The sequence below is a fragment of the Scyliorhinus canicula genome, chromosome 3 (genome assembly GCF_902713615.1).
Source record: "Scyliorhinus canicula chromosome 3, sScyCan1.1, whole genome shotgun sequence".
Classification (NCBI taxonomy): Eukaryota; Metazoa; Chordata; class Chondrichthyes; order Carcharhiniformes; family Scyliorhinidae; genus Scyliorhinus; species Scyliorhinus canicula.
In genome coordinates this window covers 191279017-191304227 of record NC_052148.1, presented here as the reverse complement: position 1 = coordinate 191304227, position 25211 = coordinate 191279017, and the positions used below count along the sequence as shown (strand labels likewise).

Below are 25211 nucleotides of genomic sequence, written 5' to 3'. Positions count from 1 at the left end.
CGTACCTTGCCTTTAATACATTGGCCCTTTAAGACCGGGCTTGGAACCCTGGGGGACTCTGTCTCTGGCTCCGCCCCCAGGAAACGGTATATAAGGTGATGCTCACTGGGCAGCATGCTGTGACCACACTTCTCGGCAGCTGTCTGGTTCTCTGGTAATTAAAGCCTTTGAATTACCAATCTTCTCCCCTGTGTCATAATTGAGGGTATCTCAATTTAATTACCAGACACATCAAGATGGACAGCGCTCTAAAGCCGGAGAAACTCAACCTAGACGCTCGGTCGCCGGAGGCCCCAGAAATTTTTTAATATTGGCTACGGTGTTTTGAGGCCTATCTAAACTCCTCAGAGACTGAAGTCGCCGGCGCTCGCAAGCTGAGCCTACTACATGCCCGGGTGGGCCACCGACTCTCCTCCGTGATCGAGAACGCTACGACAAACAAAACTGCGGTCGATATACTAAAGAAACGCTTCGTAAAGCCGATTAACGAGGTACACGCCAGACATTTGCTCTCAACCTGCAGCCAGCACTCCGGGGAAACTCTAGACGAATACGTGGAGAGACTCACTGCGCTCGCGAGGAACTGCAACCATAAAGAAGTAACGGCAGAAGTCCACATGAACTTACATATTCGTGATGCCTTCGTGTCCGGTATCAGGTCCACGTACATCTGGCAGCGGCTCCTAGAAGACGGGGCAAAGGATCTCCAAGGAACGGTAACGCTTGCCTCTTCTCTAGAAATGGCCCACCGTAACCTCCGTACATACTCCACGGACCTTGCGAATCCATCTCGATCCCCTCCAGACTCGACCACGCTACAGGCCTGCGCACACGGCAATCCGCTCACTCCGGAGGTTCCCCATGCTATTTCTGTGGGCAAGGCCAGCATCCACGTCAGCGTTGCCCGGCCCGCTCTGCGATCTGCAACGACTGCAGGAAGAAGGGGCACTTCGCTAAAGTCTGCCCGGCTGGGCCCAAAGGCCGCAAACAAAAGCCTCACCAGGCCCAGAAATCAAGCTCCCAGCCTCACAGGCCACGCAACGCGGCCGCACAGCGGCCAGACACGCTTACTTCCGACGCGTCATCGACCTCGTGCGAGTCATGGGGCGGCCATCTTGGCGGCGGCCATCTTCGAATCCCGACATGTGCGACCCACGGCGGCGGCGATTTTGTGATTCCAGGCGGCCATTTTGTGAGTCCGACTTAACCGAGGACTCTAACTACTCGCAACTAGGAGCGATCACGCTCGATCAATCGCAGCCAAAGCACCTGCGGAACTCAATGATGCGGGTACAAATCAACGACCACGACACTCCCTGCCTATTCGACTCTGGGAGCACGGAGAGCTTTATCCATCCAGACACGGTAAGGCGCTGCTTCCTGCGCACACACCCCGCTTCCCAAACTATCGCCCTCGCTTCAGGGTCCCATTTGGTACAAATCACGGGGTATTGTGTCACGGACCTCGCGATTCAAGGCGCTGAATACACCCGTTTTAAACTCTACATCCTCCCTCACCTCTGCGCCCCCTGCTGCTTGGTCTGGACTTTCAGTGCAGCCACCGGAGCCTGACACTGAGGTTCGGCGGGCCCCTGCCCCCACTCACGGTATGCAGCCTGGCAACACTCAAAGTTGCGCCACCCCCCCTCTTCGCAAACCTCTCTCCCGACTGTAAGCCCGTCGCCACCAAGAGTCGCCGGTACAGTACCCTAGACATAACTTTTATCAAGTCAGAGGTTCAGCGGCTACTAAAAGAGGGGGGTCATAGAGGCCAGCAACAGCCCTTGGAGGGCTCAAGTATTGGTAGTCCGCTCCGGGGAAAAGCAACAAATGGTAGTGGATTATAGCCAGACCATAAACCGCTTTACGCAACTCGATGCGTAGCCATTTTCCCGCATAGCGGAAATGGTGACTCAAATTGCCCAGTATCGGGTATTCTCCATGGTCAACCTAAAATTGGCCTATCATCAACTCCCTAACCGCCCAGAGGACCGCCCCTACACGGCTTTCGAAGCAGCCAGTCGGCTGTTTCACTTTCTCAGGGTCCCTTTTGGTGTCACAAACGGAGTCTCCATTTTCCAGAGCGCGATGGATCAAATGGTGGACCAGTACGGCTTACGGGCTACCTTCCCGTACTTGCACAAAGTCACCATCTGCAGCCATGACCAGCAGGACCACGACGCAAACCTGAGGAAGTTCCTCCAGACTGCCTCAACCTCACATATAACAAAGAGAAATGCGTGTTCCACACAACCCGGCTAGCCATCCTCGGCTACGTCGTTTAAAACAGGGTCCTAGGCCCAGACCCCGACCGCATGCGTCCCTTAAGGAACTCCCCCTCCCCTGTAGCCTCAAGGCACTCAAATGGTGCTTGGGGCTTTTCTCCTATTATGCCCAGTGGGTCCCCAGATATGCGGACAAAGCCCGACCACTCATTAAGACCACGTTGGCTTTCAGGCGTATCAAGGCCGACATCATCAAGGCCGCCATGCACGCGGTGGACAAAGCCATTCCAGGTAGAAAGCGACGCATCAGACGTCGCCCAGGCTGCTACCCTCAACCAGGTGGGCAGACCAGTAGCGTTCTTCTCCCGAACCCTCAACACCTTGGAAATTCGGCACTCTGCAGTCGAGAAGGAGGCACAAGCCATAGTGGAGGCCGTGCGTCACTGGAGGCACTACCTAGCCGGTAGGAGGTTCACCCTCGTCACCGACCAACGGTCGGTTGCCTTTATGTTCGATAACGCACAACGGGGCAAAATAAAGAATGACAAAATTCTGAGGTGGAGGATAGAGCTCTCCACCTATACGTATGATATTAAATATCGCCCAGGGAAGCTCAACGAGCCCCCAGATGCTCTGTCCCGCGGCAAGTGCGCCAACGCACAAAAAGACCGCCTGAGAGCCTTCCACGATGACCTCTGCCACCCGGGGGTCACCCGGCTTGCCCATTTCATCAAGTCCCGCAACCTACCTTACTCCACAGAGGAGGTCATGGCCATGACTAAGGCATGCCAGATCTGTGCAGAGTGCAAACCGCACTTCTATCGACCAGACACGGCTTGCCTGATAAAGGCCTCTGGGCCCTTTGAGTGACTAAGTGTGGACTTCAAAGGGCCCCTCCCGTCCACCAACCGCAACATCTATTTCCTCACCGTTATCGATGAGTTCTCCCGCTTCCCTTTTGCGGTCCCCTGCCCCGATATGACCTCGGCCTCCGTGATCAAGGCACTGCACAGCATCTTCACACTGTTTGGTTTCCCCGCTTATATCCACAGCGACCGGGGTACATCGTTCATGAGCGATGAGCTGCGTCAACATCTGCTCAGCAAGGGCATCGCCTCGAGCAGAACGACCAGCTATAACCTGCGGGGAAATGGGTAGGTGGAGAGGGAGAACACGACAGTTTGGAAGGCTGTCCTTCTAGCCCTACGGTCAAGGAGTCTCCCAATCGCCCGCTGGCAGGAGGTCCTACCCGATGCCCTACATTCCATTAGGTCGCTCCTCTGTACGGCCACGTACGAGACCCCTCACAATCGTTTGTTTGTCTTCCCCAGGGAGTCCACCTCTGGGGTCTTGCTTCCACGTTGGCTGACGACTCCGGGACCAGTCCTACTCCGGAGACACGTGAGGAGCCATAAAACAGATCCAATAGTCGAGAGGGTCCAATTGCTACATGCAAACCCTCAATACGCCTACGTCGAGCACCCCGACGGCAGGCAGGACACTGTCTCCTTGCGAGACCTGGCACCCGCCAGCTTCCCCACCAACCCCCCCCCCTCCTACCGACGCTCCCCTCCCCGCACCAACTCCCGACCCCGACAGCGCCCCCCCCATAGCGCCCCCTGCCCTGAGCCGGCGCCGGCACCAATCACCCTAGTCACCCCGGATAACCCCCCCCCCCCCCCGCTCCAAAACGGGCAAAGGCTCAGTCAACCATGCTCCCAGATATACCATCACCAAAACCAACCGTATCCACGGCACCACCACCGGAGCGGAGAAGGTCAGCACGGACAGTCAGACTTAACCTATAACTCCACTTTCACCCCCGACGGACTATGTGTTTTTTTTAAATAGGGGGTGAATGTGATGAATGGTATCAGTAACTGCTGTAACTGTACCTTGCCTTTAATACATTGGCCCTTTAAGACTGGGCTTGGAACTCTGTGGGACTCCGCCTCTGGCTCCGCCCCCAGGAAACGGTATATAAGGTGATGCTCACTGGACAGCATGCTGTGACCACACTTCTCGGCAGCTGTCTCTGGTAATTAAAGCCTTTGTATTACCAATCTGCTCTCCTGAGTCGTAATTGAGGGTATCTCACCCCCCCTAACCCCCCCACATTGAATCGTGATTACATGCTGACGTCTTTCACAATGGTGCATAAGTAACATGCATTTGTGCAAGTGTCCTCAACGTGCTGAGGGTTGTGGAGGCAATATTCGCAGGAGATGAGGCCAGATGGATGGTGTGTGAGGGAGTGTGTTGTGATGTCCCTTGTGCTGACAGTGAGTGAGATGCCAGTGGATGTGTGATAGGCATGTGAGTTCAGAGCAATGAGATTATTGCTTTTTTCTGGAGGCACGGATGAGATCATTCTTCCTCCTGCACTGGATAGGTGAACTATTCTTTGCAATGTTGGCACTGACCACCACTGCCAATGCCTCCCAAGCAGGAGTGGTGAGATTGCTGGCCCTCCTATGGTCAGAGTGGGGGGTAGAGATCATCACCACAGGTTTACAAATGGATGGCTCACTGAACTCTCCTTGGCTTTCAGGGCCATGTCTTCACTGGAGCAGCCCTGGGCTGAAAGTATCGAGAACTGTGTGCACGGCAGTAATTTAGATATGATATCTTGAGTGAGGAGGCGGCGCGGTAACAGCATGATGGTCAATTCAGGGGCTGCCTGCCAGTGATACGGCATGTTTCCTGTGCCTGCATAATTAACGAGGCAGGAAGCGGATGATATGGCACAAAAAAGAATCACCCTTGCAGCTGGTGGGAACAACGTCTTTTTTCATGTCGCCTGCTGCACTTGGTGCCACTCAGGGAAAATTCCACCTAACGCGCCAGAATTTGTGTGGGGATTTCCAACTCTCCTGTCATTACCTTAACAGAAGATCAGAGAGAAAGCCTGAAAGAAACAGCACAACATATTTCCACATAATTTCCCTTGGTTTACACTCATCTTCCACTGAAGTTATAGCAGAAGATCAGGAGAATTCCCACGAAAATGCCACCATAGTATTTTTTATTTATTATTGATACCATTGAAACATAGTCCAGAATTGAAAACCTCACTCAAAGAAGACTTGAGGCTGGCTGGTGTGGAAAATATGCAACAGAGTATTTACCTGTGATTGGTTTCAACACAACGTTGAGCGACTAGAGCTTCCCTCTGCGTTTAACTTGTATCAAACTGGGACGGGAAAGGTTTAATTTTGAGGAATTGTTCAAGCAAAATGGAAATGTTCACACATTCCTCAAGAACGGTCCTTGATGAGAGCAAAAAAATAATTTGAATCTACCTTGTGCAATCTCATTCATTTAATAACATTTAGCAGCATTGGCACTACGGTGCAGAATATTCTGAGTGATTTAAGACTGTGCCCCTCGAGCAATTAACATCCTGTTGTGGTTTTCCGTACAATCTCAAAAGCTAGCATCATCAATTTTGTTGTTGCAGATGCAGATAATCTAGAGCTCTGCCCTGGTTGGCTGTTTTGAAAAAATAAAAGGAAATGATGCAAGCAGAGGTAAAAGAGGTTGGATGAAATCACTTTATCTTTTAAAAAAGTCTTAAGAGTTCTTGAAGGGTACGTTTTTATTTTGTGACCTAAACATCTGTCTACAAAATTATTCCACTGGAGGAAATAAAGATGGCATATTTGACATTTTTTGCCAAACTGCTCCTTGCTACTGGTAAGCTGAAATCTCTGACTTGTAAATCCATGTAAGATTATTTTTCTTTAATGTGCGATAAAGGAAATTGTGATCATTCTAACATTTTATTGTGTACTTTTTGAATTTTTTCTACATGTCTCTTTGCAACCACATGGCCTCTTCACACATGGCGATGATTTTCACTTTCTTTCTGGCTTCTGGTAGTCTTATCTAGTTGTATTCAGGAATAGACTGGGTAGTCACAGTTGCAATTTGCCGCTGATTTTAGGTTTATTGCATCCATCAAAATTGATTGCTCGTCTTCTCTGTTTGGCTGAAAACTGAGAAATTAAGAGGGATGCTCCAGTGTGCACCTGATTGCCTCGTCGATGCAAACCCATTTTTGTCCTTTAATGGCAATATATTACCACTAGTTCCTTCTGCCTTAAATGTCTTAACGGATTGAAGGTGATAAATGGCTGAATAACTGGAACAAGTGGGTTATTTGGTGGAGTATGTATATCGAGAGAAAACATCTTTGTGAATTTCTATATCATAAATCATGACAAATTCAGCATGCTTGTGTTATAAGAACTCGCATTGTGATTATTTTACTCCACAGAGATTTAGTGGTGTTCTACATTTTTTCCTCCATAATTTAAATCATTTGTCTCCAGTATGAATGCCTTCATTATTCAATAATGGCATTCGAGCAATCAGTGATGTCATTTGATGGGTTAGTGTTTCTAGATCTGCACATCGGGCATTGTGATCGTTTCAGTACACACCCGTGATGATTAGATCACTGCAATAAGCCTCACGAGGCCCACACCGATACCTCAATTGATGTCCCTGTGGGATTCGTGGAAGATGAGTTTCCCAGCTAACGGGGGAAGGCCCGTCCAACTGGAGATCATAATTAACCTGTCTAAAAGCCAGTAAAAGTACTGGGACCAACATGTTGGTCCCAACTGGGACTTATACTGTGTGTATACACCTCTGCAGCAGCCGTTTCCTTTCACCATGAAGAAACTAGCATTTACTCAACTCGGCCTCCGGGGTATTTATAATCCCAAAGACAAACTATCCTCTTTCTAAAGGTGTGAAAGCAGTAATTTTAAGATCCAACCAACCACCAGTGGAGGAGAGTTTTTCTTTAAATTAATTTTGTGGGATGTGGGCTACACTGGCTAAGTCAGCCTTTGTTGCCTATCCCTAATTGCCCTTGAGAAGGTGGTGCTGAGCTGCCTTCTCAAACTGTTGCAATCCATGTGGTGTTGGTATACCCACTGTATTATTAGGGAGGGAGTCCAGGAATGTGACTCAGCGACAGTGAAGGAACGGTGATATGTTTCCAAGTCAGGGTGGTGAGGGACTTGGAGGGGAACCTCCAGGTGGTGGGGTCCCCGGTATCTGCTACTCTTGTTCTTCTAACCTAGATGCTACTGGTTGTGGGTCTGGAAGGTTTGCCTAAGGAGCCTTGGTGAGTTCCTGCAGTGCATCTTGTAAATGGTACACACGGCTGCTACTGTGCGTCAGTGGTAAAGGGAGTGAATGCTTGTGGAAGGGGTGTCAATCAAGAGGGTTCCTTTTTCCTGGATGGCATTGAGCTCCTTGAGTGTTGTTGGAGCTGCATTCATCCTTGCAAGTGGAGAGTATTCCATTACATTCCTGACTTGTACCTTGTAGGTAGTGAGCAGACATTGGGTAATCAGGGGGTGAGTTACTCGCCGCAGGATTCTTAGCCTTTGACCTGTTCTTGTAGCCACAGTATTTATATGGCTAGTCCAGTTCAGTTTCTGGTCAATTATGATCACAGGTTGTTGATAGTTGGGCATTCAGTGATGGTAATGCCATTGAATATCAAGGGGCGATGGTTTGATTCTCTTTTATTGGAGATGGTCATTGCCTGGCCCTTGCCACGAGTCAGCCCAAGGTCTCCAGGTCTTGCTGCATTTACACGGGGGTTGCTTCAGTTTCTTGTGCAATTGCCAGCGAACATCCCCATATCTGGCCTTACGTTGGAAGGGAGATCAGTGATGAAGCAGCTGAAGATGGTTGGGCCTAGGACACTCTGTTGAAGAACTCCTGCAGTGATACCCTGGGACCTTCAACAAACACAACCATCTTCTTTTGTGCCAGGTATGACTTGGAATTGATATGAAATTTACAGCCAGAAATCCTGCACAACCTCTCTGTCTCGTCCTATCAAAAATAATTATTAAAAGCGTTTTTAACACTACTTTCAATTTTTATCAAACTCTTTTATGAAGTCTTGAGAATATTTTTTCAGACTTTTTCTTGAAATGATTGAACATTAAGATTGTCATGTTTACATTGCCTCAGAATTGACCCAAATGGGCAGCACGGTGGCCTAGTGGTTAGCACAACCGCCTCACGGCGCTGAGGTCCCAGGTTCGATCCCGGCTCTGGGTCACTGTCTGTGTGGAGTTTGCACATTCTCCCCGTGTCTGCGTGGGTTTCACCCCCACAACCCAAAAATGTGCAGAGTAGGTGGATTGGCTATGCTAAATTGCCCCTTAATTGGAAAAAATAATTGGGTAATCTAAATTTATAAAAAAAATAAAATGAAAAAAAAAAGAATTGACCCAAATGAGTTGTGCGACATTTTTGATTTGTAGAAGCAAATTACTATTGCAATGTAATGAAATATAAATGAGCCATTTGGCAGTAAAGAACTTGAGGATTTCCAGAAAAAGACAAAATACTGTCGAAGCTTTTCATCTTGAACTCATCAGGACAGATTCACAAGTATATAAAAACAAATTACTGTGGATGTTGGAATCTGAAACAAAAATGGAAAATAATGGACAATATCATTAGGCCTGACAGCATCTGTGGAGGGAGAAGGCTAACATTTAGTCTGGATGACTTTGGCAAAGACATTTCCTGGCCCGGCGCTCCCACCCTGGGAGAGAGTGCCTGCAGGGATGGCATTTCCATTGTGGTACATGCTGCAGTTGAGCCATCCAACCTGGGAAAATGTTCGGAGGCAGACATAGGGCTTGCTGAGTGCAGGGGCAGGCAACTTAAAGGGCTCACCTCAGTGTTGCATCCCATATAAAATCAAAACAGAAAGACTTTTCAGCCCTCATCCCTCATACCCCCCACCCCCATACACTCCCATAAACCGTCCATTTCATCTCATGTCCTCCCCCAATCCCCGATGTTCCTTCATACACTTCTTGAAAGCTATGTTCCCCCAAATATCCCCCATGTTCTTTCATGCCCCCATGCCAAGGTGTGCCCCTCAAACAGCCCCTTTTGCCCCTCATACTTCCAAGACCATGCTAATGCACATCCATGCCCATTCACTCACTATACACCGTATACAAGCACTGAGTCTGATAGAGATAATAGATTTGTAAAAAAATAAAGGCTTTCAACAAAAACAGTCATTTATTGATCATTTTCCACTTGCTTAAAAAAAATCATATTTACTACAGCCCAATAAAAGTACTAAACCCTTTATCAGTAGCAGAAACTAAGAAGTTGAAACCTTGGATCAGGTGTTTTAGTACTCTAATTGATGCCTGGGCTTTCAGCCAAGAATATATTCAGCCCTGATTAAAACACTGCTTGACCGACAGCTCTGACTCTCTGCCCTACGCTGTAAATTAACAATGTTTGGGTGCAATTAAACTCCTTCGTCGTGCCCGACTTGGTGACGCAACAAGGTCATTAGTCTCTCAAAATTCACGATAGTCAGAACACCTCACGAGATCTAATGAGAACTCGCGAGCCGTCGTGTTCTGGATGTTTCCTTCGCTTGGCGAGATCCAAGTAGACATATTTAAATGAGCAATTGGGCTCATTTAAATATGTCGGTGCCTGATTCTCCCAAGGCCCAGGAAATAATGCCCGCACCTGGGAGACCTCGACATAGCGCCGTTTAGTACTGGTCAGGTGTGACAGCACCTGGGAGGGTCTCCAGGCCAATGGAGACCTCTGGGTGGTCAGAAAAGGGCAGGGCTTACACCCTGGCTCACCCTCTTGCACCTGGGCACCCTGCAGTGACAGGCTGGCACCTTGGCACTGCCACCCTGGCATTGCCAAGGTGCACGGGTGACATTGCCAGGCGAGCAGGGCCTGCCATGGTGTCTGGGTGGCAGTGCCAGGATTACTGGGTGCCAGGGCAGCCCTGCCAAGGGCTATCCCTGAGGGGGCTATGCCCTTGAAAGAGAGGATGAGGGGGGATTATGAACGATGGGGGGTGGGGGGGTGAAGGGGGGGTATGAAGGGCCATCCTAAAGGTTGGGGGGAGAAGGGTGGGGATGCAGAAAGGGGGGGGGGCCCGAAACCGGGTGGAGAGGTCTGAAAAGGCACCCTGCGACACCATAGCAGGGTGCCCACACTTGGCGGGGGGGGGGGGGGTAATGTTCATGTGTCCGAGGGGGAGGGTGACATTGTCTGTGGGTGGGGTGTATGGGGGACCCTCAGGCTCACTGAGAGATCGGGGCACCCTTTCAAAGTGCAAAGTCCAATGTCTGAGAAACTCCCACATCCCCAAAAAATGAGTAAGGCTATGATCTTCTAGCCTCGTCGCGACTGACTCGCGACACGATAAGGCCGGTAAATCTTGCGAGAGGAATCTCCAACGAGATCCCATGAGGCTTCGCAATCTAGATCCCACCCAATGAGGATAGAATCCAGATTTGCATATTCAAGTGTGCAGTCAGCCTCACTCTTTTTTTAAGTTCGAGCACTCAGTTCATTTTCTCCAATTAAGGGGCAATTTAGCATGGCCAATCTACCTGCCCTGCACATCTTTGGGTTGTGGGGGCGAAACCCATGCAAACACGGGGAAAATGTGCCAAATCCACATAGACAGGGACCCAGAGCTGGGATCGAATCTGGGACTTTGCCGCCGTGAGGCAGCAGTGCTAACCCACTGCGTCACTGTGCTGCCCTGTCAGCCTTACTTGACTATACTGTCGCCGGTGTTGCCCAAGGCAGAGCATCGTTTACCACTGGTCTCCATCAACGTGCACCTGGTGTACTCGGGGGGAATTGGTGTCTGCCAGGGCTGGGGATAGTAGCGGGGGCGAGGCCCAGGCGATGGGCTGTGACATCAGGGTAACCCCCGGCACCGGACCGTCATTGCTGCAACCTTGCTGAGCACCCAACTGACCGCCCACCGTGGCCTGTGGTTGCGTCTAACTATACTGGCCATATTGGTGCACCCACCCCATCCCCTCACCCTCACGCTGGTTTGAAGTGTGTCTACTTCAACGCCAGGAGCATCCGGAATAAGGTGGGTGAGCTTGCAGCATGGGTTGGTACCTGGGATCTCGATGTTGTGGCGATTTCAGAGACATGGGTAGAGCAGGGACAGGAATGGTTGTTGCAGGTTCCAGGATTTAGATGTTTCTGTAAGAACAGAGAAGATGGTAAAAGAGGGGGGTGTGTGGCATTGTTAATCAAGGAAAGTATTACGGCGGTAGAAAGGACGTTTGAGGACTCTTCTACTGAGGTAGTATGGGCCGAGGTTAGGAACAGGAGAGGAGAGGTCACCCTGTTGGGAGTTGTCTATAGACCTCCGAATAGTTCCAGAGATGTAGAGGAAAGGATTGCAAAGATGATTCTCGACAGGAACGAGAGTAACAGGGTAGTTGTTATGGGGGACTTTAACTTTCTAAATATTGACTGGAAATACTATAGTTCGAGTACTATATAGAACATAGAACATAGAACGATACAGCGCAGTACAGGCCCTTCGGCCCTCGATGTTGCACCGACATGGAGAAAAAAAAAACTAAAGGCCATCTAACCTACACTATGCCCTTATCATCCATATGCTTATCCAATAAATTTTTAAATGCCCTCAATGTTGGCGAGTTCACTACTGTTGCAGGTAGGGCATTCCACGGCCTCACCACTCTTTGCGTAAAAAACCCACCTCTGACCTCTGTCCTATATCTATTACCCCTCAATTTAAGGCTATGTCCCCTCGTGCTAGCCACCTCCATCCGCGGGAGAAGGCTCTCGCTGTCCACCCTATCTAACCCTCTGATCATTTTGTATGCCTCTATTAAGTCACCTCTTAACCTTCTTCTCTCTAACGAAAACAACCTCAAGTCCATCAGCCTTTCCTCATAAGATTTTCCCTCCATACCAGGCAACATCCTGGTAAATCTCCTCTGCACCCGTTCCAAAGCTTCCACGTCCTTCCTATAATGAGGCGACCAGAACTGTACGCAATACTCCAAATGCGGCCGTACCAGAGTTTGGTACAGCTGCATCATGACCTCATGGCTCCGGAACTCAATCCCTCTACCAATAAAGGCCAACACACCATAGGCCTTCTTCACAACCCTATCAACCTGGGTGGCAACTTTCAGGGATCTATGTACATGGACACCGAGATCCCTCTGCTCATCCACACTACCAAGAATTTTACCATTAGCCAAATATTCCGCATTCCTGTTATTCTTTCCAAAGTGAATCACCTCACACTTCTCCACATTAAACTCCATTTGCCACCTCTCAGCCCAGCTCTGCAGCTTATCTATGTCCCTCTGTAACCTGCAACATCCTTCCGCACTGTCTACAACTCCACCGACTTTAGTGTCGTCTGCAAATTTACTCACCCATCCTTCTGCGCCCTCCTCTAGGTCATTTATAAAAATGACAAACAGCAACGGCCCCAGAACAGATCCTTGTGGTACACCACTCGTAACTGAACTCCATTCTGAACATTTCCCATCAACTACCACTCTCTGTCTTCTTTCAACTAGCCAATTTCTGATCCACATCTCTAAATCACCCTCAATCCCCAGCCTCCGTATTTTCTGCAATAGCCGACCGTGGGGAACCTTATCAAACGCTTTACTGAAATCCATATACACCACATCAACTGCTCTACCCTCGTCTACCTGTTCAGTCACCTTCTCAAAGAACTCGATAAGGTTTGTGAGGCATGACCTACCCTTCACAAAACCATGCTGACTATCCCTAATCATATTATTCCTATCTAGATGATTATAAATCGTATCTTTTATAATCCTCTCCAAGACTTTACCCACCACAGACGTGAGGCTCACCGGCCTATAGTTACCGGGGTTATCTCTACTCCCCTTCTTGAACAAAGGGACCACATTTGCTATCCTCCAGTCCTCTGGCACTATTCCTGTAGCCAATGATGACCTAAAAATCAAAGCCAAAGGCTCAGCAATCTCTTCCCTGGCTTCCCAGAGAATCCTAGGATAAATCCCATCCGGCCCCGGGGACTTATCTATTTTCACCTTGTCCAGAATTGCCAACACTTCTTCCCTACGCACCTCAGTGCCATCTATTCTAATAGCCTGGGTCTCAGCATTCTCCTCCTCAATATTATCTTTTTCTTGAGTGAATACTGACGAAAAGTATTCATTTAGTATCTCGCTTATCTCCTCAGCCTCCACACACAACTTCCCACCACTGTCCTTGACTGGCCCTACTCTTACCCTAGTCATTCTTTTATTCCTGACATACCTATAGAAAGCTTTTGGGTTTTCCTTGATCCTACCTGCCAAAGACTTCTCATGTCCCCTCCTTGCTCGTCTCAGCTCTCTCTTTAGATCCTTCCTCGCTTCCTTGTAACTATCAAGCGCCCCAACTGAAACTTCACGCCTCATCTTCACATAGGCCTCCTTCTTCCTCTTAACAAGAGATTCCACTTCTTTGGTAAACCACGGTTCCCTCGCTCGACCCCTTCCTCCCTGCCTGACTGGTACGTACTTATCAAGAACATGCAATAGCTGTTCCTTGAACAAGCTCCACATATCCAGTGTGCCCAACCCTTGCAGCCTACTTCTCCAACCAACACATCCTAAGTCATGTCTAATGGCATCATAATTGCCCTTCCCCCAGCTATAACTCTTGCTCTGCGGGGTATACTTATCCCTTTCCATCACTAACGTAAAGGTCACCGAATTGTGGTCACTGTCTCCAAAGTGTTCACCTACCTCCAGATCTAACACCTGGCCTGGTTCATTACCCAAAACCAAATCCAAAGTGGCCTCACCTCTTGTTGGCCTGTCAACATATTGTGTCAGAAAACCCTCCTGCACACATTGTACAAAGAACGACCCATCCAATGTACTCGAACTATATCTTTTCCAGTCAATATTAGGAAAGTTAAAGTCTCCCATAACAACTACCCTGTTACTTTCGCTCTTTTCCAGAATCATCTTCGCCATCCTTTCCTCTACATCTCTAGAACTATTAGGTGGCCTATAGAAAACTCCCAACAGGGTGACCTCTCCTTTCCTGTTTCTAACCTCAGCCCATACTATCTCGGAAGAAGAGTCCCCATCTTGCATCCTTTCTACCACCGTAATACTGTCCTTGACTAGCAGCGCCACACCTCCCCCTCTTTTGCCCCCTTCTCTGACCTTACTAAAGCACCTAAACCCCGGAACCTGCAACAACCATTCCTGTCCCTGCTCTATCCATGTCTCTGAAATGGCCACAACATCGAAGTCCCAGGTATAGATGGGTCAGTTTTTGTGCAGTGTGTGCAGGAGGGTTTTCTGACACAGTATGTAGACAGGCCAACAATGCCACATTGGATTTGGTACTGGGTAATGAACCTGGCCAGGTGTTAGATTTAGATGTAGGTGAGCACTTTGGTGATAGTGATCACAATTCGGTTATGTTTACTTTAGCGATGGGCAGTGATAAGTATATACCGCTGGGCAAGAATTATAGCTGGGGGAAAGGCAATTATGATGCTATTCGGCAAGATTTAGGATGTATAGGATGGGGAAGGAAACTGCAGGGGATGGGTACAATCGAAATGTGGAGCTTTTTCAAGGAACAGCTACTGCGTGTCCTTGATAAGTATGTACCTGTCAGGCAGGGAGGAAGTTGTCGAGCAAGGGAACCGTGGTTTACTAAGGAAGTTGAAGCACTTGTCAAGAGGAAGAAGAAGGCTTATGTTAGGATGAGACATGAAGGCTCAGTTAGGGCACTTGAGAGTTACAAGTTAGCCAGGAAGGACCTAAAGGGAGAGTTAAGAAGAGCGAGGAGAGGACACGAAAAGTTGTTGGCGGATAGGATCAAGGAAAACCCTAACCCTGATATAGGTATATCAGGAACAAAAGAATGACTAGAGTAAGATTAGGGCCAATCAAGGATAGTAGTGGAAAGTTGTGTGTGGAATCAGAGGAGATAGGGGAAGCGTTAAATGGATATTTTTCGTCAGTGTTTACACTGGAGAAAGACAATGTTGTCGAGGAGAATATTCAGGTACAGTCGACCAGGCTAGATGGGATTGAGGTTCACAAGGAGGAGGTGTTAGCAATTTTGGAAAGTGTAAAAATAGATAAGTCCCCTGGGCCAGATGGGATTTATCCTAGGATTCTCTGGGAAGCCAGGGAGGAGATTGCAGAGCCTTTGTCCTTGATCTTTATGTCGTCTTTGTCGACAGGAATAGTGCCGGAAGACTGGAGGATAGCAAATGTTGTCCCCTTGTTCAAGAAGGGGAGTAGAGACAACCCTGGTAATCATAGGCCTGTGAGCCTCACTTCGGTTGTGGGTAAAATGTTGGAAAAGGTTATAAGAGATAGGGTTGATAATCATCTTGAAAAGAACAAGTTAATTAGCGATAGTCAACACGGTTTTGTGAAGGGTAGGTCATGCCTCACAAATCTTATTGAGTTTTTTGAGAAGGTGACCAAACAGGTGGATGAGGGTAAAGCGGCTGATGTGGTGTATATGGATTTCAGTAAGGCGTTTGATAAGGTTCCCCATGGTAGACTATTGCAGAAAATAAGGAAGTATGGGATTGAAGGTGATTTAGCGGTTTGGATCAGTAATTGGCTAGCCGAAAGAAGACAGAGGGTGGTGGTTGATGGCAAATGTTCATCCTGGATTTCAGTTACTAGTGGTGTACCGCAAGGATCTGTTTTGGGGCCACTGCTGTTTGTCATTTTTATAAATGACCTGGAAGAGGGTGGGTTAGTAAATTTGCAGATGACACGAAGGTCGGTGGAGTTGTGGATAGTGCTGAAGGATGTTATAGGATACAGAGGGACATAGATAAGCTGCAGAGCTGGGCTGAGAGGTGGCAGATGGAGTTTAATGCGGAAAAGTGTGAGGTGGTTCACTTTGGAAGGAGTAACAGGAATGTAGAGTACTGGGCTAATGGCAAGATTCTTGGTAGTGTAGATGAACAGAGAGATCTCGGCATCCAGGTACATAAATCCCTGGAAATTGCCACCCAGGTTAATAGGGCTGTTAAGAAGGCATATGGTGTGCTAGCTTTTATCAGTAGGGGGATTGAGTTTCGGAGCCACGAGGTCATGCTGCAGCTGTGCAAAACTCTGGTGCAGCCGCACATGGAGTACTGCATGCAGTTCTGGTCACCACATTATAGGAAGGATGTGGAAGCTTTGGAAAGGGTTCAGAGGAGATTTACTGGGATGTTGCCTGGTATGGAGGGAAGGTCTTACGAGGAAAGGCTCAGGGACTTGAGGTTGTTTTCGTTAGAGAGGAGAAGGCTGAGAGGTGACTTAATAGAGACATATAAGATAGTCAGAGGGTTAGATAGGGTGGACAGTGAGAGTCTTTTTCCTCGGATGGTGATGACCAACACGAGGGGACATAGCTTTAAATTGAGGGGTGGTAGATATAGGACAGATGTCAGAGGCAGTTTCTTTACTCAGTAGGGGTGTGGAACGCCCTGCCTGCAACAGTAGTAGACTCGCCAACTTTAAGGGCATTTAAGTGGTCACTGGATAGACATATGGATGAAAATGGAATAGTGTAGATCAGATAGGCTTCAGATGGTTTCACAGGTTGGCGCAACATCGAGGGCCGAAGGGCCCGTACTGCGCTGTAATGTTCTATGTTCAACCCATCCCTCTACCCTACCTCCATCCCACCAACTACACCCCTACAGGAGGGCCTCAGACAGGGGCAACCGGGCATATTGCCTGCATGAGCAGCGCCAGCCATCAGTACCCCTGCCGGCAGGGACAGGTGCTGAGATTGTCCAGTATTTTCTATTTTTATTTTAGATTTACAACAGGCTGAGGAGGAGGTGGGACCGCATTAGGCCTTGTGTGTACCGACGGTGCCTGATATTCGGGAACCTGCTGGACCAGGTATGCCATGAAAACTCCAACTGAGCAGGGCAACCTTATGGTATATCTGCCGGATCATGGCGCATCTGGAATTGTGGGGATTTTCGGGAGACACCTGCTCCTGGTGAATGTCAAGGTGACAGTCGGCTGAACATTTTCACCAATGGGTCCTTCCAGGGCCTAGTGTGGACCTGTCAGAGATCTCGCAGAACTCGGTGCACAGGTGCATACGTGCCGTCATGGAGGCCCTATATACCCGCTTGGCACAATATATCAGGTTCAATGTCGAGCGAGCCCACCAGGTTGCCCAGGTAGTGGGGTTCACCGCCATCGGCCGGACGCCCAGGTCAGGAGGTGAGCGACAGGATGCATGTCCCCCTACGAGCATTGACGCACAGCGGGTGGTCTTCACAAAGCGAAAGGGGTTCCCCTCCATGAACATGCAGCTGGTCTGTGACCATGAGATATACATCACGCACGTCTGCTTCCGATATCTAGGCAGCGTGCACGGCGCCTTCATCCTTGCACATTCAACAGTTCCCAACACTTTTGAGGTGCATCTCTGGGTGAGGGGCAACAGGGATTATCCGCTACAGTCATGGCTGATAACTCCTCTCCGGATGCCACTGCCTGATGCAGAGATGCACTACAATAACGCCCAGGCCAGGGGAATGATAGAGTGGTGCATCGGCGTGCTAAAGATGCGGTCCAGGTGCCTGAACCGCTCTGGAGGGGCCCTCCAGTATAGCGCTAGGAGAATTTCCCACGTTGTGGTGGCCTGCTGCATCCTCCACAACATTGCGCAGCAGAGGGGCCACATACTGGAGGAGGGGAAAGAATGGCAGACCTTGTCTGATGAGGAGGATGCGGGGGGAGGGTTAGGATGGGCAGGGCATGGGACCCGGGCAGGCACAGGAGGCCATACAATGTGTGCGCTAGGGCCTCCGCGCATGGGACACTCTAATCGCCTCCAGGTTTGCTGACTAGGTGGCACAAATATCCCAACGCAACCCCACAACCCCCCCCCCCCCCAACTCCAGCTGACCATGCTCTCCCATGGTCACCAACCCTGCACCAAACCCTGCATTGTAACCCACTCCATGATACATACCTTCCTCGCTGTAGTAACAGCGGTTCTGGCCCATGTGATGGAGGATGATGATAACCCTTTCTGCAATGAGCTCTGATACTCTGCCTTGTCTGACTATGTCTGACTCATGTCCATGGTAGCACTTTGCACCATCCAGCTGGGTGACCCCTGCATGTGAGTTCGTCATTCCATCACACGGTCCCACCAAAACCTTGGGGTGGCGGAGGTGGGGATGAGATGCGGGGGGAACATTGGGGCGGGGTGTGATGGGGTGGAGCCGGGTACTGGGGCGGTGAGCAGTGGCTGACCTGGGGGCACTAGCCCATGCCCATCACCAACGATTGCGCTTCCACCCCCCCTCCAGCGCCCTCTCTGCAGTCAGCCCAGCCCAGCCCATCCCTCAGACACGACTGACAGAGCACCGAGGGAGGTTGAAACGTTTGCGAACAGGTGTTCATTGTGGATGGATGAGCATCTTTCTACAGGTTTGTGCCCTAGCCCCTAATGCTATCCCGTGTGCTGCACCCGTGCAGCTTGCCTAGTGTCTAATTTTCTGGCCTTACGGGGTTGGTGCCAGGAATGTGGTGTTGGCTACTCTCCCTGGCCACCCTGAGGAGGTTGAGTAGCTTTTTCCAGCATTGCTGACTGGACCTGGCAGTGGGCCCAAGATGCTCATGGCCTCTGCCACTTATGCCACACCCAGTGTATGGCGATAGGTGGCAGCTTTCTTCCCATTCGGGGTACAGGGTGGTCCACCTCTCCCCCATCCAACAGGGTCTCAAGCTACATATCTGCAAACTGGGGTGTGGATCTTTGGGTTGGTATCTTGTTGGTTGGAATTGTCGTGTTATGTTCTCTGGGATAACACAGGCTGCAACTGGATGCAGCTTTAACCAAAAGATACGCCAGACCTTGAAGTTAGATCAATCTGATTTATTGAACCAGCAGCACAGTTAGAACAGTTCTCTATGGGTTCGACTCTCTTCTAACCGAAATGTGGTTACTCTGTCTGACTGAACCAGACTAGCTCTTAGCCACGTACTGGAGGTGTGATTCTGTAAATACATCCTGACTCACTCTGTAGATGTTTACCAGTGGAAAGAGGCAGAGTGTGAATGCCTTGTGCCTTTTATAGTGAGATACCACCCCTGAGTGTCCTGCCTGCTCATTGGTCATGTCTTATTCTCTGTGTTCATTATCTGTATGTCTGCATATCATGACAGGAATGAGTGTGTGTGGGGAGTGGAGTGCTTATATCTCGAGTGCCAATCCGTTTTTCATTGGAATTCCTCTAGTCCATGTGGGGTTGGTGCTAGCCCATTAACAGACCCCCACACCACTCACCCATAGACATTGTCACCCCCCCCCCCCATTCACATAAGCATTACCTCACACTCCCCCCAGTGAGGACACCCTGCCATGCGGTCACTGGAGCCCCTCCCCCTCTTCAGGCCCACCCACGCCCTCTTACAGTCCCCTTTTCAGGACCATCACCAATCACCATCCCCAACCTCCCTGGGTCCTCTTCTTACCTGCCCTGCACCCCTCAGTCTCCATACCCCCTCCACCCTTCCATGGGCATTGCCCCTGGGCCCTGACACTTGGTATTGCCACCCTGGCATCCAGGTACCCTTGCATTGCCACCCTGGCAATGCTCCTGCCGGCTTGGCAGTGCCACCCAGGTGCCTTGACAGGGCCAGAGTGGCAGTACAAGGTGCCAGCTGGGCAGTGCCAAGATGCCCACATTGCAGGGAGAGGGCTAGGGGACCAACCTGCCCTATCCCTGGACTGACCTGGGGCCTCTGGTGGCCTGGGAAACCCCCCGGCTGCCGTTTGCCTGGTCCACATTTCTGTGGACCAGTACTGAACGGTGCCCAGCTGGGGACTCCCAAGGGGAGGCCGTGAGATGCCGGGAGGCTGGTGAATCCCGGGTGAGTAGGCCTTAGTAGATTTAATGCCTACTTACAAGAGCTTGGCTTGGTCACGCCCATTGTGATCGGGCTCCCGATCTCAACACCTCACGGGACTTGGGTAAATCCCACGAGGCCCACTGGCTGCTGGGAAGACTGCAGGAGGCTTCACCTGGCATCTACCGGCCACGTCGCCTTCACGTTCGATGGGAGTCTCCGTCAGCCGACGCCGAAATGAGAAAAGGCGATTGTGGTAAGGCCAAAACTGTGGCCAGCATTAGGCGCCCGCCAGGATGCCATGCTCTGGTCCTCGACAACGATGTCAATGCATTCTATTCCGCACATACAGTAAACGCCGTCTGCATATAATGAGCGAGTCTGAACCGGATCTTCTGGGGCCTCCGCGATGCTCCGCCTCCGCCAGGAGCAATTATCAATGGCGAGTTTTGTGGGTTCACAAATTGGGAAGCAGGCACCGTGGCCAATGAGGGAGAGAGAGGAGGTAGGACATGCAGAGGCACGACCATGGGCTTCCGGACCTGCCACTGGGCTGAGCTGGCTTTGGGGATGGGAAATCATCTGCTAGGCCTGCAAGGCAGCCACCATGCTGTACACCCCACTCACCGCTCACCGTGGCCCGTGGTTATGCTGAGTGGCACCAGCCATATGGGTGCCCCCACCCCACCACCCCAGCAATCCACCGCACACCCACCGGCCCGCACTCCAACACCCCGCGCCCCCTCATCCCCACCAGCTCCTCCCTACCAAACAGCCACCACCCTCCAGCGGGGCAGCACGTAGCCCACCCAAAAGCAACACCACAGTAATCCCTGCAGGAGGGCAGTGGACGGGAGCCGCAGAGTGTAGCGCTGGCATGGGTTGCGCCAGCCACCGGTACCCCTAGTAACAGGAACAGATGCCTGGGCCGTGGGGGGGGGGGGGGGGGGGGGGGGGGGGGGTTTCATTGAGGGGTGTATGGAGTGTGGAGAGATTGGGGTGGGGCACTGGAGCAGTGAGAAACTGGGGTCCCTGGCCCAAGCCCACCCTCCCCGTCCACCAGACTCTTCCAACTGCACCTGCAGGCACTGGATGGCTGCCGACACCCCCTCATGCAGTCCCTGCCTCTGCAACTACATCTCCACTATTGATGGGACCGCCCTTTCCAGAAGCCCAAAACCTGTCTGGACAGCAGCTGGTCCCTGAAGTCGGGCCGCCCTCTAACCATCCTACCTCACCCTGATGTACCGCAGCACGTCTGTGGTGTGCACCAGATAGTGCCCCAGGAGCCTCTTCACTAAAGTGCCTGACTGGTGGAAGGTGTTGGAGATAGTTGTGATGGGAAGGCAGTGTTGTCCCCAGACTGGTGCTCCAGGATGTCTCGGGCAGTGGGTGGCGTGCTCCTGTCGGGGTCTATGTCCTCTTCCTCATTGCTATCCACTTGGGGTTGGGGTTCTGGTTGATATCGGGGGATGGGGGACACCAGAGGGGCCCTCCTCATCGCCAGGAGATCCTGAAAGACACAAGACCTGATTGGATCGTGGGTTGGGGTGGCTGGTGGTGGTGGAGGGGAATGTGGCGGCGTGGTGGGGGTGGTGTGGGTGGAGGATGGTTGTGGGTGGTGGTGATGGTGGGGTGGGAAGTGGGGGTAGTGGAGTGGTGTTGTGAGGGTGGTGGTGCTGGAGGGGGTGTGTGGGAAGGGTGGTAGGGGTAGTGGTGGGTGTGGTCACACATGTGCCATGGGGAACCGCAACTCAGCGGGGTCTCACTTGCTCGCCCAATTCTGATGCCCGCCCCAGTGACTGCTCTCTCTCCTGGCCCACCAATCAGGTCCACAGCTCTGCGGTGGTGAGTGGCCGCAGGTCCGGCGGTCCTTCCAGTCTTTTCCCTGTCCTGGTGGTTGTGGGCCGCCTTCTCTTGGTGGGGTGGTGGAGGAGACAGAAAACACAGCGAGTTAGACAGTCGGATGCATGCAGCACATGGGGGTTGGTAGCTGGTGACCTTGGTGGCCAGGGCATGTGATGCAGGATGGGGGTTCAGTGGTCCTCTGGGTGAGAGGGTTGGAGTTACAGGTGTGTGGGATGGGGGTTAGTGCCAGGGGCACAGTGCTGCCTCCTCACCCTGGCCATCCTGAGGAAATTGTGCAGTCTTTCCAGCACTGCTGTCCGGTACTGGCGGTGGGACCCACGGCTGGCACCACCTCTTCCACCTGCGCCCAGGCCCGGTGTAAGGCAGTGGGTGGCAACCTCCTTCCCACCCTGGGATACAGGGTAGCCCACCTCTCTTCCATGGCATATAACAGGGTCTCCAGGTTTGACTCTTGGGGGGCACGGTAACACAGTGGTTGGCACAGTTGCTTCACAGCTCCAGGGTCCCAGATTCGATTCCCGGCTCAGGTCACTGTCTGTACGGAGTCTGCACATTTTCTCCGTGTCTGCATGGGTTTCCTCCGGGTGCTCCAGTTTCCTCCCATAGTACAAAGATGTGCAGCTTAGGTGGATTGGCCATGCTAAATTGCCCTTGGTGTCCAAAAAGGTTGGATTGGGTTACAGGGATAGGGTGGGGGTGTGGGCTTAGGGAGGGTGCTCTTTCCAAGAGCCGGTACAGATTTGATGGGCTGAATGGCCTCCTTCTGCACTGTAAATTCTATGATTCCAGCTCCGCATCTGCGAAACCGGGTGCCGGGGTGCTTATATTTAGCTGCAGCTTGTCAGCCTCTCGAGTGTGAATCACCACCCCGGTGAATCTGACACTGTTTTTCATTGGAATCGATGGTGTTACGTGTGGCGCCGGTGCTAGCCTATTCACGGTTGATGAATTGGTCCAGGAGATGCGCCAATTTTGCTGTCGTAGAAGTCACCGATTCAGTCCCGGCATCAACACTTGTCTCTGAAACTGAGAATCCCGCCCGAGGGGTTTGTGGTATGAAGAGAGATTGAGCAGGTTCGCTCTATTCTTTCTAGAGTTTAGAAGAATGAGGGAAGATCAAATTGAGGTACTTGAGATGATAAAAGTCATGGATAAAGTAAACGTGGAGCAGACGTTTCCTCTTGTGGGGCATTCTAGAACGAGCGTCTTCGGATAAGAGGTAGTAAATTTAAAACAGATGTGGAGAAACTACTTCTCCCAAAGTGTCGTGAATCTGTGGAATTCTCTACCCCAGAGTGCGGTGGATGCTGGGACAGTGAATAAATTTCAGGAGCTAGATAGATTTTTAGTTCGTAATGGGTTGAAGGGTTATGGAGAATGGGCAGGACGGTAGAGTTGAGGCCTTGATGAGATCTGCCAGGATCGTATTGACTGGTGGGGCAGGCTCGAGAGGCTAAACTGCCTACTCCTGCACCTTATGTTGGAAGAACTAACTTTTCTGTCTTCTTCCACCTTCCAGCTCTTGGTGTGTAGCCCTGTCGGTAACAACACCTCACGCACAAGTCTGGCATTCTTGATTAATAAGGGAATTTCTTCATTACTAAGGAGATCAGGTGTTATGGGGAGAAGGCAGAAGAATGGGGATGAGGAACATATCAGCCATGATCAAATGGCAGAGGAGACTCAATGGGTCAAATGGCCTAATTCTGCTCCTGTATCTTATGATTTCATGGTTTAAAGGAGCATAATAATAATCTTTTATTGTCAGAAGTATGAAGTTACTGTGAAAAGCCCCTAGTCGCCACATTCCGGCACCTGTTCAGGGAGGCTGGTACAGGAATTGACCCCGCGCTGCTGGCCTTGATCTGCATCACGAACCAGCTGTCTAGCCCACTGAGCTAAACCAGCCTTTGCTACCACACAACCTATAGTTTCTATTAAATAATAATGGCTCTGGGTTAGATGACACTGCCAATTGAGTGTGGATTGCCTTCATGAGGCGCTGTGGGCTTTCAGCAGCGGCAGAATTATTCAACCACAATCTGCAACCTCTCAGCTCGGCATATCACCCACTTTACCATTGCCACCAAGCCAGGAGATCAACCCTGGTTCAATGAACAATGCAGGAGAGCATGTCAGGAGCATCACCAGACATACCTGAAAATTAGGTGTCAACCTGGTGAAGCTACAACGCAGGACTATTTGTGTGCCAAACAGCATAAGTGGCAAGTAATAGACAGAGCTAAGCAGTTCCACGCCAACGCATCAGATCTAAGCTCTGCAGTCTGCCACATCCAGCTGTGAATGGTGGTGGACAATTAAATAATTCACTGGAGGAGGAGGCTCCACAAACATCCCCATCCTCAATGATGGAGGAGCCCAGCACATGTATGCATAAGATAAAGCTGAAGCATTCGCAGCAATCTTCAGCCAGAAGTGTCAAGTGGATGATCCATCACGGTCTCCTCCGGATGTCCCCACCATCAGAAATGTCAGTCTTCAGCCAATACGATCCACTCCACGTGATATCAAGAAACAGCTGAAGGCACTGGATACTGCAAAGCCTATGGGCCCTGACAATACACCAGCAACAGTACTGAAGACTTGTGCTCCAGAACTGGCCGCACCCGTAGCCATGCTATTCCAGTACAGCTACAACACTGGCATTTACCTGGCAATGTGGAAAATTGCCCAGGTATGTCCTGTACACAATAAATAGGAAAAATCCAATCCAGCCAATTATCATCCTATCAGTCTACTTTCCATCATCAGCACAGTGATGGAAGTAGTTATCAACAGTGCTATCAAGTGGCCCTTACTCAGCAATAACCTGCTCACGGACGCTCAGTCTAGGTTTCCCCAGAGTCACTCAGCTCCTGACCTCATTGCAGCCTTGGTTCAAACATGGACAAAAGAGCTGAATGTCAGAGGTGAGGTGAGAGTGACTGCCCTTGACATCAAGGCAGCATTTGACTGAGTATGGCATCAAGGAGCCCTAGCTAAACTGGAGTTAATGGGAATCAGGGGGAAAACTCTCCGCTGGTTGGAATCGTAACTGGCACAAAGGAAGAGGGTTATGGTGGTTGGAGGTCAATTATTCCCAGATCCAGGACAACACTCCTGGAGTTCCTCAGGATAGTGTCCTAGGCCCAACCATCTTCCCTGCTTCATCCATGACCTCCCTTCCATCATAAGGTCAGAAGTGGGGATGTTTGCAGATGACTGCACAATGTTCAGCACCATTCGCGACTCCTCAGATAATGAAGCAGTCCATGTGCAAATGCAGCAAGACGTGGACAATATCCAGACTTGGGCTGACAAGTGGCAAGTTACATTCATGCCACACAAGTGCCAGACAATGGCCATCTCCTAC

The 25211-nt window shown here is 50.6% G+C and overlaps 1 protein-coding gene across 1 annotated transcript in view; it reads left to right on the top strand.

Annotated features, from left to right (window-relative positions):
- Positions 1-5716: 5716 nt before the first annotated feature.
- The window catches only part of LOC119963183, a 269346-nt gene continuing 249851 nt past the window's right edge, over positions 5717-25211 (top strand). The window contains exon 1 of the mRNA XM_038791915.1: positions 5717-5921. Coding sequence (XP_038647843.1) covers positions 5879-5921 — 43 coding nt within the window. The 5' untranslated portion in view covers positions 5717-5878. The remainder of the gene's footprint in view (positions 5922-25211) is intronic.